We start from the raw sequence: 15,818 nt of genomic DNA on the forward strand, positions 1-15,818 counted from the left end.
GTGACCAGTTACAGGCTTGAAGCTCAGCTTGGAAGCTTGCTGGATTGAAACCTTTTTTGTTCTGGGCAATTTTAGAGCAGAAGAAGGAAGATTTTGCAGAGGCAATCTGTGTATAGCAGATTTCCTGAGGCACACTTGGTATTTACAGGTGAGTAGGGTGTGATAATGCAACTGTTTGGTAGTTGAGGGATAGAGTGAAAAAATGATAGAAGTATAGCTGGATAGAGAGGGGGAAAAGCCCTGAAGAATAGTGTAGTACAGCAGGTTAGACTGCCACCTAGTGGACAAAGAGTAGGGTACAGCAATAGGTAGCTGTGGCAGAGATAGCAGATAGAGATGGCTTAGATAGTAGTCAGTGAGGTGAAGGTCAGTATTTAAGGGGTAGGGAGAGGTATGGCTGCTGGATTCCTGGCTCAGTCACCAAAAAAATATATACAGCACTAGATAATTACAGAAAGGTTCAGCTTATTCACTTTGGAATTTGGAAAAATGTGCTAGGGCAGCAGGTTTCTTTGGGTTGATGCTGGAGTGACTGAAAATTATCTAAATTAACTTATAGTTTACATTTTCTGTACTTTAAAAACATTTGATGTTTATAATATTAAAACCTGATAACTTTTAGAAAATGGTCTTTTTATGTTTTAAACAGTGTATCTTTGCCCTCCTTAATAGGGGATTCTAATACTAAATTGGAAGTTGAAGAAGCCTTATGGCAAATACATTTATCTTCTGACAAGTTAACAGGCAAATATTTAAGTATTGTGGGAACTGTGGTCTGTTTCTGATGAAATTGCCATTAAAAGGAATGAAAGCTCTAAATTTTCACCGTTTCTGATTATATTTGGATACCCCTAACTCTCTTTTGCTGGCATAATGTTTGATTGTTACATTAAGGTTCTCATTTTTTCTTGTTAAAAAAACAAAACATCCCCTCCTCCTTATGCTACATAATCACCACGGTCGTACAACGTGGCTAACAGACTCCATCTTTCAGTGGAACTGTTAAATGCTGTCTTATAAATATAACAGACACTAATAGAACCACCCAGTATAGTTTCTCCTCAATTTACTCCTAACTGAAAACCAACTAATTTTATGCAGCTGTCATTTTGACACTGCAAGCCAACACTAACGTATGCCAAGTCAATACCTTAATTCATTTGTTTAGCGTTCCTGTGTCGCTTTATTTTCTTATCTCAGTCAACGAGACCTAACGCTGCTTTCCTATGTCAGTGCTCTTCTCGTTTGTCTGTTTCACCTCAGTATGCTTTCAGTTGAAATGACATTTGTTTTTACCTACAGCTGTTCATAAACAGCAGTTATAAGATTGCAGTTCCCTTGCTGGTTAACAGTTTAACATTTTATGACAACAGATATATTTGTCAGTACTACTTTCAAGTTGCCCTTATTGTACATAATTAATATCTGATACAGGCTTCATTCTTGTTTAAAAGCCCTATTAGATATTTTACTTGGGTATTCTTCCTGGCTATTGAGGCATGTTTTGATTTTACAGTAACTAAAGCTTTGCATTTAATCTTTACTATAAGCTTGTAAGAAGTCATTCATGCATTTCATTTATAATTCTTTTGGGATATATTTGACAAATTAGCTCTTATTTATTTACTTATTTAACATTTGTTGACTGGGAAAGTCCGAGTAGGACAGAGCCTATTTTCCAAGGAGGGCTGGGGAGAAACGCTCCACACACGTCTTTGGAATGTGGGAGGAAACGTACATGACCGCAGGGAGGAGATTCAGACTCTGCACAGAAGGCACTCTAGCTGAGAATCGAACTGAAGAACAATCTTACTGTGAGGCAACAATGTTAACTGCTGCACCACTGTGCCACCCCATTTCTGCATCATTCCCAAGGACTTATGTTGGCTCTGCTTTTATAGCTCCATTCCATGCTTTAAAGCTCCTTATACCACTGTAACCAAACCTGAAAATGTTTTGTATTTTGTGCTGGAAACATTGCAGTACCATCACCTGCTTTTTTTTCCCCTTAACAATGAAAAGCATTGGAAATTTATCCAAATTAAAGTAAAAAAAAAACTCTCCAGTTTTAATAAGTTGCTGTTTAAAATGTTCTTGCACAATATATTTGTGGTATAACCCACCAGAGTCAGCAAAGTATGTAGATGTGTACTAATCGTAGCTAGTCATACAGCAGCAGATTGAGATTTTCTTTAGATGAACAATGCTAGTACTGCAAACTATTTCCATGTAGTTAACAAAGAACTAGGTAAATAAATGCTTAAAGAATCAGTAGGTTTATGACTGCATAAGTAGTCCATTTCTTAGAACAGAATGATCTAATGTTAATCTTCACGTAATCCTTGACTGTGGACTCTGTTCCAAGCCTCGGAACCGACTTGGCCGTTTACTTCAGCTTGCGCCTTTCAAACTCTGGAGCTAGGCTCTACCCATAATGCTCCTCTCCAAATTATCTAAGATCTCGTTTGCCGTTTCATGTGTCAGATGCGTTAAACCTCTCTCAAGGTTTGGCATTATCTTTAGTAAGTTTTTTTCGTTCTCATTTCTCCTTAGTTCTTTATAGCTTTTCTACCCACTCCACTTTTCTTTCTAGAATGTGTGAATGATCCCTTGCCTTTTCCCTCTATCTTTTGGTAGTTTTCTTTAACGTACCAATGCTGGTACTTCCTTTACCTCTTGAAGTATTTCTGGCTACCATAGTCGGTACCTTCTTCCCTTCTCCATTAAAATTAAAAAAAAAAAAAAAACTTCTCTGTTACCTCTTTAAACCAGTGTGTGTTTGACCTTTTCTGGGTTAGGCCTAGTTTTGTTTCTGTATGGCTGACAAACCTTCAAATGGTACCTCTGACTTTAAGAGGTGCCAAAAGTGCAAAAGGAAGATGCTCAACTCAGATGGGCATGTATGTTGTGTATATTGTTTGGGTGCTGTCCACCTGCAAGAGGATTGCACCATCTGTCATACTTTCTCTGCCAAGACTTTAACTGAGCAGAGAAATAAGCTCATCTTAAAAGGAGTGTTAAAAGGAGAGTTTGAAGAATCCATATCTGGTCCAAAGACCGAAGCCAGCTCGTCATCTTTCTCTTCCTCCTCTAACAGCCTTTGGTGTCGACAGTTTCCTTGGCACTGACAGGCAAAAATGATTTGGCACCAACAATTTTTTCACAATGAACACCTAAAGCTTTGACACCAGAAGTTTTGTCGGAACCGAAGCAGACTTCATTCAGGTCACTACCTAGAACCACATATTCTCCATCGGTCAATCAATTTGCAGAACAACCACCTAGTCTATTCATGAAACCAAGACCGCCAAGTCTCCTTTGGCAACATCCGTTCGATCCACTAAGAGTCTCTCGGAATCGAGCATCATGAGGCTGTGGTGGAACAGCTCTTGATGGCAAGGGGATTGCCTCCATCTTCAGTTCCCAGCTAACTCACACCAGGATCTGTCCCTCTTTCTTTGACACCATCTCATCTTCCTCCTTGAACTCCAGTTGAGTCTTTGGAGCCCCTGGCACTGACCTGCCCAGCTCTGACTGTCTTGGTTCCAGTAAGAGCCTCTTCTCCAGAACCGAAAATTGCCTTGAGCTCCTCCGGTTTATTGAAACTGTAGGTCTCCCCGGGGTTCTAGACTTTTGCGCTGGTTCCAAGGGGTGGGTTCAACTTCTTTTTTGTCAGAACCTACCATGCCCCTTGGTGCATCAGCATTCATTGGCTCGACCCAGGCGTCTGCTTTGGAGGCCACCTCCTCAGTGTGGGTTGGCACAACTGTTCCGAAGGAGTCTCTTTCAGTTCCAGGCTCCCATCTCTCTACGGGGAGTTGAGCGCCCTTCTGAATCATGGAGAAGGCCTTGTCCTTTGTGGACTCCCAATTATTGCCATCCCTGTCAGGCCAAACATCTGTATCACCACGACTAGACCTACTATCAGGCTCATCCCTGGGAGAGGGGGCACAAAATTCTCAGGAGAGACCACCTTGGTGATTTCCTATTTGGATACTTCCCCGGAACATCCTCCCCAAGAAGTACCTGTGAAGCAAAAGTGGAAGAAGAAACATGTAGACTACCTGGTGGAGTCCTTCACTGAGTATACCAATTATTATGAGGGGGTAGGTTTCCCCAGGTCACCCCTGATGATGATTCCTTCACAGACATCCTGGAAATCCTGAAACAGTTGGCTGGACTTCCTTCCTGCCTTCCTCGGAGGAATCTGTATACCTGGATGATTTTGAGGCCCAGCCCTCTACCTCTTGGATCTCTCCCCCTGCTCCTGAGCTCATTAAATTGATCACGCAGCAGGCCTGAAAGATTCGTGACTCCATCGAGCTGATCCCCAAGAGGCCTGACTGGATCCTTTTTGCCCCTAAGGGTGAACAGCACTGGGCTAAAGATACTCCTGTAGACGCCATGGTGATAGTGGCAGCCGCAAAGAAGGAACTTTCAGAGGAAAGTCCTACTATCTAACCCCTAATAAGGAATCTAGGACTATAGATAGGTTTGGGAAGCGCATTTACACTTCATCAGCCATTGCTGTTAGGTCACTGAACTACATGGAGCATTTTACCAGGTTGCAGAGAGATCCGATTAAAGAGCTGTCACTTGCTCTCACAGTAGCAGTACCCGAAGGGGTATGAGACAAGGTTACCTCTCAACTTGCCACCGTCGAATCGGTTTCTAACTCGTCCATGAAGCTAATTGCCCACGTAGTTGAAAAGGTGACAAGAGCAACAGGTTCAGATATTGCCATTAGGAGACACGCCTGGATGCACTTTTGTGACTTTGCAGAGCCATTTAAATCTTCATCAATGCTTCATTTGACAGAACATCCTGTTTGGACCCAAGGTAAAAGACACACTGGCCAGATGTGAGAAAGATGGGAAGACTTTTTGTTATTGGCGTATGCTTCTCCCACCCCTAATGGCCCTATTCCAGGAACCAGAGAAGTGGACGGATATGGTTCAGAAAGTTCCAAGGGCCTTTCCAGGACTCATGTATCAAGGGCTTTCCCAGGGGGAAAGGGGGAAGTAACAATGGAAGATACCATCCTAGATATAGAGGTGGCCCGCAGAACCTGGGGTCCAGAGATTTTTTCTGGTAACTCCTACCAGTGCTCCTGAATAGAGACCCGATTGCCTTTCTCTGGAGGCAGTTGGGGGATGATTATCCCTACACCAATCTGTCTGGCTGCAGATGACATTGGACAAATGGGTGCAGGGGATCATTTCCAGAGGTTCCATCATTACCATTTCATCAAATAAAAAAAAAATAGACTCCCAGACAATTCCACCCAGTCACAGGGAAGCAGCAGTCGTAGAAATTCAAAAACTGCTCAAAGCAACAGTCATCCAAGAAGTCCCACCAGACCAAAGAGGATCCGGGTTTTACTCAAGATTCTTTTTAGTGCCCACAAAGACAGGGCACTGGACACCCATTTTGGATCTCAGCCAGTTCAAAATAGCAGTTGAGCAAACCAAATTCTGGATGGTCTTGCTACAGCCAATACTTCCTTTCTTGGAAAAAGGCGATTGGATGTGCTCTATAGATCTTCAGGATGAGTATTACCATATAAAAATGGCCAAATGCTCCAGAAGATTCCTGTGCTTCCGGCTGGGAGCCATTCATTTCCAGTTCAGAGCACTGCCTTTTGGTCTCACCACAGCTCCCAGCTTGTTTACCAAATACATGCCAGTCATAGCGGCTCATCTCAGACTGCTGAGATTTTGAGTTTTTCCTTAACTTGACGACTGGCTCCTTACCGCTACCACCAGGCATCAACTAGAATAGGCAAGAGATTACACTCTGCATCTTTGTGCTTCATTAGGCATTACAGTAAATCATGAAAAATCAAACCTGCAACCTGCTCAACAGTTGGAATTTATCGGAGCTCTAATAAACACTGTTATGGGAATCTCTTCACTCCCAGTAGACAGGCTCCAAAAGATCAGATCACAAGTAAGCCATATAGTTCAGAGCAGAAGTGTTCCAGCCAGACCTATCATACAGGTGCTCGGCTCGATGGCAGCTACTATAACTCTACTTCCCTTGGCCAAATATCACACACAGATTCTACAATGTCTTCTAGCCTCCCAATGGTCAAAAGCCATAGTGACCACGGATGCTTCCTAGATAGGGTGGTGGGAGCATTGTCTGGGAAGGATGGTCCAAGTCGCTTGGTCCCAACAGGAGGCCAATTTGCATATCAGTATTTTAGAGAGAAGGACAGTGCTCTTAGTGTTGCAAGCATTTCAACATGCCCTTCTCTTGGGAACAGTGGCAATTCAGACAGACATGTCTGTGGTCTGGTACATCAACAAACAAGGGTGAACCAAATCTTGCCCACTTTGTTGAGAAGCCCTCAGAGTCTGGCAATGGGCGATTTCTTCTAACCGCTTTCTCATGGCAATGTATATTCCAGTGAGCTCCAACGTGATAGCAGACAAAACTGAGCAGAACTATTCCAATGCCTCACGAGTGGTCTTTCAATCCTGTGGTGACTGAGAAGATATTCCGTTAGTGGGGTCAACTTTGCTGCAATCTGTTTGCGTCCCCTCCTAACAGCAACTGCAGCAGTTACTTTGCCCTAATCCCGTCCCCGAGGGGAGTCACCCAGAGACGCTCTTTTCCATGATTGGCCCTCTATGCCTTCCCCCAACTCCTGTGATTTCCAAGTTTCTAAAGAAAGCCAGGAGGGCAAAGAACACAATAATCCTCATTGCTCCGTTCTGGCCTCTACAGGTTTGGTTTCTCTTCATATGGCCTCATCTGATTTGGAAACATTGGATTATGGACCCAGCTCCAGATCTGTCATCTCATCCAGAAGGTATAGTTCATCCGAATCTCCCAATATCTCAAGCTCACTGCATGGCTTCTTCAATTCCCATGATTGCCAGGCATTCTTCCCTTACCTCACCAGTCTGACAAATCATTTTTGCGTATCACAAACCTTCTACTAGGAAACCGTACCAGAGTAAAGGGGAAAATTTGCTAGATGGGCTCTTAACGACTTTGACCCTTAACCAGCTGCCATGGATAAAGTATTGGATTTTCTGGCTGTTTATCAATCTGGCTCTTCAGCCTCTACCATTTAGGTCCATCTAGCAGCGATATCTAATTTCTATGTTGGTTTGATGGTTCTTCACTTATGTCACATAAACTTTGTAAAGCTTTTTGAAAGGAACCCTAATGTTAAGGCCTCCGTTTAAAGAGCCCACTGCTACATGGGATTTACCGTCAGTCGTACAGTCTTACTCTACCCCCTTTTGAACCTTCAGCTACTTGTGACTTAAAATTTCTGACATGGAAAACTGTTTTTATTAGCTATTACTTCCGCAAGAAGAGTATTGGAAATTCAAGCCTTGTCTTGCAAGCCCCCCCCCCTGTATAAAATTTCACAAGGACAGGGTTTCCCTCAAGACTAATCCTTCCTTCTTTCCAAAGGTAGTTTCAGAATCTAATATCAATCAAACCTTGCACCTACCAGTCTTTTGCCCTAATTTCTCCAATAAGGGTGAGTACTGTCTACACTAATAGATGCTCACAGGCAGTTACGGTTTTACCTTCACAGAACAAAGGATATCAGAAAGTCTGACCAACTGTTTGTTGCCTTTTCCTCATGTTCCTTAGGTAACCCAGTTTCCAAGGCTACCTTAGCTAAATGGCTCAGAGATAGTATCACCTTTATCTGTCATTCAGAGGGACTTCACCCACCAACCCCTATGAAAGCCCATTCAACTAGAGCTGTAGCAGCTTCTGCGTTTTTTTCATGCCAGAGCTTCTTTAGATGACATTTGTGCAGCAGCCACATGATCATGTCATACTTTTATCACCCATTCCAAACTGGACCAGATCTGTAGGGGACGTGCATCATTCGGATCATTGATGCTCAGGATTATTCTTCCGTGAGACCTCCCAAGATTCAGGTAGCTAGGGACTCTGTCCGACAGTCAAAATTGCATGAAGATTGACAACATCAGATAAAGAAGTTATGTCTTTCCATAATGTTCCATTTGTGTTGTCGATCTTCACTAATCCTTGACACCCCCCCCCCCCGCCCCGGCCTGAGACTCTTAGTGAATTGAATACTCCCAAGACTGGCTTCATAATAGGGACACAGATCTGGTCTATTAGTTATTTACTGTCCGTCTGCCATTATTTTAGCCAAACTCAATATGAGATAATTTGGAGAGGAGCATTATGGGTAGAGCCTAACTCGAGAGTTTGGAAAGCGCGAGCTGAAGTAAATGGCCAAGTTTGTTCCAAGGCTTCAAATCGAGCCCGCAGTCGAGGATTAGTGAAGATCGACAACACAGATGGAACATTAATGTAAGACACTTCTTTTTATCTTCTATTCTGAGTAAGGTTTAATAGCTACTACTATGTACAGCAAGGAGCCCTGAAGATTTCAGACCTTGAAAAGGTTGTATAGATTGCCCATCAAGGTCTTGAGGACAATTTCCTAAAGGATCATGATTTCTGTAGGCATTACAGCATCCTGCAGGTTCAACACCTCAGTGAATGTACAAATGTATGTAGGTTTAATGTGTCTGTGATTTATACAGTATTCTATAGGTCTTTTGCTCTGTGAATGTACATCTGTAAGTTTAATTCCACTAGAAATTTAATAATGCCTCGGCTAACAAATGTGTACAACAGGAACTGCATGAGCTTTTATATGATGAATCAATAAAATAGTTGTTTGCTGTGGGTGGTATGTAATATGGTTGTTTTGTAGGACAAAATTTGTTGTGTCTTGAAAGCTATTTTGACTGATTTGTTTTATTCTTTCATCTGTTATGTCCAACTGTGTGCTTTTATATGTCTGTGTACATATTTTAATAAATATGATTTAGGAAAAAACAGCAATATATTGTTAATGTTTTACTAACATGCAGTTCGCTGAAAAAGCAAACTCTTGCCTCTTAATCTGTTTCAACAGCAGATGTGACTTTTCAAAATGTGGGCATGAGGTATGGAGAAAGGCACAGATTCTTATCTAATACTGGGGTGTAAGTTTGTAACAGGTGTTTATGGAACGCTGCTGTTTCTCATTCTGCTTTACAAATATTTGTTCATTACTTTTGAGTCATTTGAAGTCTAATAATTGTTTTTCTTTTCAATCGAAACACTTCAGATTTAACTAAAATTCCTTCACCCCATGGCTTTAAAACTTATTGCTAATTGTTTTGTTGCAGATTTTAAAGATGGCAAATTCTCTGAATTCCTTAAAACAAAAAAGTTAACCGCCAGCCTTCACCACTTTATCCAACATTCTATTGCTATGGTTTCTGATGCTGCCAGTACAATAGAAGGCCTTAAAGCAACACAGCATTTCTTAAATTGTCTTGGACGCTACGGCAACACCCCTTTTTTATTCCCTTTGTATGGCCTTGGAGAAATACCACAGTGCTTTTGCAGGTATGCATTTTAATAAGTCCATCAGATATTACATATGTCAGTTTTAATGATTATCTTTCAGGTATTTGTGAACAATTTAAATGAATGTGGATTGCTAGTCACCTTATTGCATTTGTTTTGGAAGTCTCATCACTTTCATGAACTAACCATTCAAATTCATCTTCCTGTCATATGTTTCATTCCCTCAGTGTTTGCTTTCTGTGTGACTCTGAGCTAGTTATTTTAACCAGTGTCCCCTGGTTGTCCCTCAAAGGTAGCACTTGTGCATGGTAGATTTGCTTGATCAGCAACTAACCAGAAATCTGTGGGTCTGGCCAAGGTGACCATTTTGTTACAGGACCTAAACTGGGACACTTGAGGGCTGCCCCGAGAAGCCAAGTCTGCAATCCCATTCTCCCAGACCCCATGAGAGTGGAGGTAGGGTAGCCATGTCATCCCACACCAGGGCATGCAGGATGGCCTCCTGTCCTTCACCAAGCACTGTGGGGATGTCACTCTGTGAATAGCACCACCCAGGAGGCAAGGGGACACATGACAGGAGGCTTGAAGTGATGCACATTCATCGGCACCAGGCACTGTGGAGGTGAGAGACTGTGTGCCGCAAAATGTGCAGAGATGGGGGGGGAACCCAGGGCCATCTCCCCTGCAAATTTTTAAGCCCTAGGTGCAAGGCAAAGTGGAGAACCAGTGTCTCAGAAGTCTGGCTGAGGGACTCTCTGAGGCTTTGTGGCCCAGTAGAGTTCCATGAGGTTGTGAAGATCCCCTGAGAGGCTCCAAGAGCACACATGACACTGCATGATTTGGCAGCAGTTAGGAATGTGTAACCCTGGAAAAGAGCTCGCTCTCCTGGATAGAAGTGGAACCCCAGAGGGGATCAGTCCTGATGGAAGTCTGGAAGGGAGAGAGAGGTGGAAAGTGAGTGGTACAGGACAGCTCTCGCCTGGGTCAGGGGGTATGGACCATGCCCTGTCGGGACAGAAGTCTGGAAGGGGGAGAGAGGCAGGTAGTGGCAGGGCTGGGTGAGCTCCTGCCACGGTGAGGGGGGGTTAGGCAGAGCTCTGCACAACAGAAGTCCTTAAGGGAGCGGTAGGGTGGACAGTGGTGGGGCCTGGAGATGTCCTACCTGGGTGAGTGGGGTCAGGCAGAGCTCCCCATGATGGACGTCCTTGAGGAAGTGCCAGGGTGGATGGAAGAGGGGCCTGGAGAGCTCCTGCTGGGACGAAGGCTTCCAACTTCACCCCATAACTGACAGCATCCTTGAAAAATTTCAAAGTCCCCAGAGCTGCTCTGGATGGGAAAGTAAGGAGACTCTGAAGTCTTCAGGAGAGCGAATCTGCCCCTCAGCAGCCGAGGGGAGTTCCAGAGGAGCGGACGGGATTGGAGGGAAGCTCCCCTGAGAGCATCTGAGGGCATGAGCAATCTGGCACAGTTTGGCAGCCTGCAGGAGACATGCAGGCAGCGGAGTCCCCTGACATGGGTGCCATTGCCGGGGAAGGTCTCTTGGCCAGGTCGAAGGGCTGGACTGTAAAGTTTGGCCCTGACAGAAGTCAATATGGGAGCACCAGGCAGATGGGTGTTGGATCTGGAGAGCTCCTGCCTGGGTGAGTGAGGTCAAGCAGAACCTCCCACGAAGGAAGTCCTTGAGAGACTGACTGATGGTGGCAAGGCCTGGATGGCTTCTGCCAGGGTGAAGGCATCTGACCTTACCCCATACCCAATGACATAAAAAATCACAAAGTCCTTAGAGCTGCTTAGGGTGGGAAAGCAGGGCGACTGACCACCCTGGGAAGCCAAGTCACCATTCAGTCTGAGCGGTCTAAACTGGGACATTTGTGTCTCAAAGACAATGTTTGGGATTCCGGGACAAATGCTTCCATACTGGGACAGTCCTGGAAAAACTGGGACCGTTGGTCACCTTGGGTTTGGCATATATTTTTTGTTTCATTGGAATCTTGGCCTGTATACTATTAAAGCCTTGGGATTTTAGGTAAATACTTCAGTGGATTTATATTCTTTTTGTGGCTGTATTCATTCTCTTAAAAATAGTCATAGTCATTGGATCATTATTTAGATTGAAGCCCTTCACCTGAAATGTGGGCTGATACTTACATATGCACCTGTATCTTTATATGCGAGTACCAGCCTAGCTGCCTTGGTAGGCCATTTTAAGCCTAGCCAATTTCTTTCGAAAGTTAGAGACAAACCTATTTTTGCAGGATGATCCTGGGACATAATCTTAATGATTATTTAAAGTAACAGTACATGAAAAGCAGTTTAATTCTGAGCTGTTTAATTTTGATTCTACGTGTATCTTGTGTCATAAATTTGTGGTGGCCTCCCCTCCATGTTTGCTTTTTCATGTATATTTTTTAACATATTTATAATTACAAAGGAATTTTCCCTTTGCCAAATCTTGAGTGCTTTCTGCATTGTTTGCCACATTATATTTTCTTAGTAGCATACACTAATCTAATGCAGTCTAATGTACATTTGTTTCAGCAAAAAATAAGTGCTACCTATGATGTTCTTCATACTGATCACTGTGCAGTAGCTTCAGCTATATGGGTTATATCCTGCATTGGATATAACAGGCAGCCAGCTTCCAAAGTTTCACAACTCCTTACATGCACTCAAACAAGTTAGCAGCAGGTACTAATGGAGGCAAGAAAGCATGCTACTACGAAAATTGTATATTAGCCAGCTGAAAATGTTTTCTATTTGGCGCTAGCAACATAACCGGCACGCATTCAGGGCTAGTGATTCTCTGGTTTTGCAATATTTGTGTGAGTTACTTTCCTATAGCCTGTCTTCTCTATAAAGGGTCATTTGGCAACCATTTCAGCATGCCTACCCATGAATTCCCCCTCCTTCAAGGCATTCTGATGTCAACATGTTTTGAAAGGGGTTTTGCATACGAGACCTAAGAAACCAGTGGCTTCTCCTTGAATTACAGCGTTTCCTTAAAGACTAATCCTTGTTTTATGCCTAAAGTGGTATCTGAGTTTACTTTAAATCAAACTATCCATCTTCTGCATTTTTTCTTGAACCCTAAAATGAGGGAGAAAGGATACTTCCTACCTTGGATGTTCACAGACAGCCCAGGTACTACCTTGACAGTTCAACCTCCTCCTCTCACTTGGTATGAAAACTCCTAAGGGCTTGGCAACCAAACCTGCCTTTTCAATCAGCTCAGCTTGAGATAACTAATGGCTTGGGCATGTGGAAGGTACCCTGAAGCTTTGGAAGCTGGCTGGCTGTTGTATTCCATGTAGGATATAACCCATTTAGCTTAGCCTATGCAGCAGTGATCATTTGAACGTTATCTGTTATAGTAAGTTTATTTACACAACTGTGATGTCTTGATTCGTTTTCTGCAACACCTAAGGTTCTGCAGTGTCTCACAAAAGTAGCTGAATCACAGATGGTTCTGTAACATGAAAGCAATGTGGCTAAATGTGTTTTTCCTTTTAGCTAAACCATTATGGAAATGTTGCATATAAACAAAGTAGAAGGATCTAAAAGACAAGACAATGAGTTGTGCTTTTCCTGTTTGCGAACTTGAGTTGCTTGAATACAGAGAGAAGTCTGATAATTCTTCCAAAAGTGCAACACTTAAAAGCTATTACTGCATGCCCATACAAAGGCACGTTACAATAAAATGCCAATAAAGTCTTGAAATTAGATGTCACTAAACAGGTAAAAAGTCATAAAATTCAAATATTTGTACACCAATAAGTCACATTCAGGTGCTAGTAGTAAATGTGGGAGTTATTTAATTACTTTTTTAACACTGGTTAATTGGGTGAGTGAACTGGGTCCATGGACCTTTTTCAGCTCTGACCTGGGCCAGGGTGGCAAACAGTAGAGTAAAAATATTGTAGCACAGTTAAAACTGTAGCACATCCAGTTATCAGAATATTCAAAGAAATAGTATATTCATTTGTCCTCTGAATAATCAGAACAGTGCACTCCAAGTTAAATGTTGCAGTACATTCAATGAAATAGTACACTCAGCAGTAATCAGACTGAGAGGTGGTACTTCATAAGCAACTAGCCATAGTGTATGTGAAAGTGAAATACATTTTATGCATTATATACATAACCATTCATTATGATATATACATGTGATCACAATAAAAGACATCTATCCCCCCACCACCACCATGACACACACACAGTAAATTTTCAGCTGTGCTAGTACTTTATTTCGAGTTTCTTCATGATGGTAAAAGTCAAGTGCTTAATTCAGTGCACATCTGACATATTTTTGATTGATGATCCAGTGAAGATGAGTTCCCCCTTGAGACTGTGATGGTTGTAGTTTGGATGCTTTTGAATCTTTTTAACTGTCAGATACCATAATGGTAGTTTTGTCTTTTTACTGACAGTTTGGTAGGAGGAAGACAATTCTATATTATCTTAAAATCATCTAATTCGGCTGTAGTATTTGGTAGCATTTGTGATGACTGGATCATGAGAATAAATCACCATGGTTATCAGATATTAATTTCCATGGTAAGGGACCATATGTGGACAGTTCTATTTGTTTGGATGCCTGGTGAAGCTACTGTAAAAGATCTGTTAATAATGTAGTCCTTTGAACTACTCTAATAGCTGAGGAGAAAGCACTGATGGCCAATTTTAGCAGAAGCAAATCATGGTAGACTGTTTTGAAGGCTCCTTTTACGCACAAAAATATAAAACTTGCCAACATACTGATCACACTGTAAACCTGGTCTGTAGGAGAATAGATGGTTGAATGCAATATTTTTAGGTGAAAAACTTGGGTCTATATCATATGAGAGAATCGCACAAATTGCGAATGCTGTTAATATCGAACGTACCAGACCTTGAACTTCCTATTGTGGGGGGCTGCACACCCCACACTCCCCCCGCTAAATATATATTCCAACTCCGAGATCGCACTACAGTGAGGAAAGGGCAAATATCCCATTCTTCGCTGTACTGCGATCTCAGAAAAAGCACTTTGAGGTCCAGTACGTTCGATATTATGAGCATTCGCAATTTGTGCGAGTCGCTCATATGATATAGACCCAAAAAACTTTGCTGTGTGTCTGTCAGAATGTTCTGTATGATACACTATAGTAGTTGATGATATAGTTTCTAGTATTTTGGACAAGAAGGCAAAGGTTAGTTGCTTAAATAATTATGACAAACAAGCCCATTAGATGCAAATTCTTCTTTTCATAGTAACATTGGAGCACTGTTCAAGTTAAGTAACTTGCTGAGACAAGCAAGTGGAGATGAAGGAAATTACTCCTTGAATTGTAAAGTGAATGTTATCTGTATTTCTAGGCTTTATTTTCTGTATGCACATTTATTTATCTATTCTATTTTGGTATTCTTGTGAGTTCAGTAACAAGTGTTTCTCAGTGGAAATGTAGAAAGCTATGCTGCAACACAGATTAAAGAAGCAATTTTCGGCTTCTGTCCAGGAATGGCAGTCATTTATAATCTAAAGTTTAGAGCAGACAATATACACATTAATGCAGTGAAAAAAACTCTATATGGTGTAGCAAAAGAACTATCAACAAAAGTTAGGTGAACTGCGAATCCCCAAATTGCCCATACCTAGAAATGCAGTGTGTGGGTGTGTCAGTGTATTTCCTTTAGTACACTCCAATCTTCACGTTATTGTGCCTCTTGAGTGTAAAGGATAGGATCTAGCTCTCCTTGACCATGAACAAGGGTAAAATGTGCATTTGAAAATGAATGAAGCTGTATGACCATTACTGACTAGATAGACTTATTTACTGTGAGATTTTCTCTCAAGAGCAGATATGTAACACTGATGAAACTGATTTTTTTCTGGTTTTGCAAGTGCCTGGTACATGACTTCAGAAAGGAAACATTTGCCTCCAAGAAGCTGCGTTTATTAGCACACTATCCAAATGCTGATAATTGCAGGGGGAACATCTCCATTTCGAAACATAGGGAAAATCTGAGTGATTGGTTGCTTTCTGCTTCTAATGTGCTTTTCACCACTTTATGCTCATCAGTGTAGCTCAGCAGTGATATACACCAGTGGTATACACAGTCAAAAGTAATTTCTGTGACCAGCACTGTAACCCCTAGATATACCCTTTTACCATATGGTAAGCAAGAACTTCAAGAAAGTCCATTTGTTAGTCACGGGGATGGGGCTGCAAACGCGAGATTTCATACTCCTAAAGAACATGCAAATGATACAGGTGTGGTGACTATGGCATTCTGGGGACTGTAGGACAACTTTCCTCCATTGTTACATTTGAGACTTGCAGTAGTTTATCAAATTTATGATACTTTGTTCCTACTGGTGGCCACAAGGATTAAATGCACATAGGAAGCAGGTGTTAGTGAAGAGCATTAACTCAGCCAATATGTCCACATTTAGAGGTGTAACTAGC

At 42.2% G+C, this 15,818-nt stretch overlaps 1 protein-coding gene across 1 annotated transcript in view; it reads left to right on the plus strand.

Moving 5' to 3' along the window:
- Window positions 1-15,818, plus strand: part of CHM (CHM Rab escort protein) — a 1,989,252-nt gene that overhangs the window by 983,705 nt on the left and 989,729 nt on the right. The window contains exon 8 of the mRNA XM_044057753.1: window positions 9,189-9,411. Within this exon, the coding sequence (XP_043913688.1) occupies window positions 9,189-9,411 (223 nt within the window). The remainder of the gene's footprint in view (window positions 1-9,188; window positions 9,412-15,818) is intronic.

This window comes from Protopterus annectens, chromosome 15.part0 (genome assembly GCF_019279795.1).
Source record: "Protopterus annectens isolate FY-2018-M chromosome 15.part0, PAN1.0, whole genome shotgun sequence".
Lineage (NCBI taxonomy): Eukaryota > Metazoa > Chordata > Ceratodontiformes > Protopteridae > Protopterus > Protopterus annectens.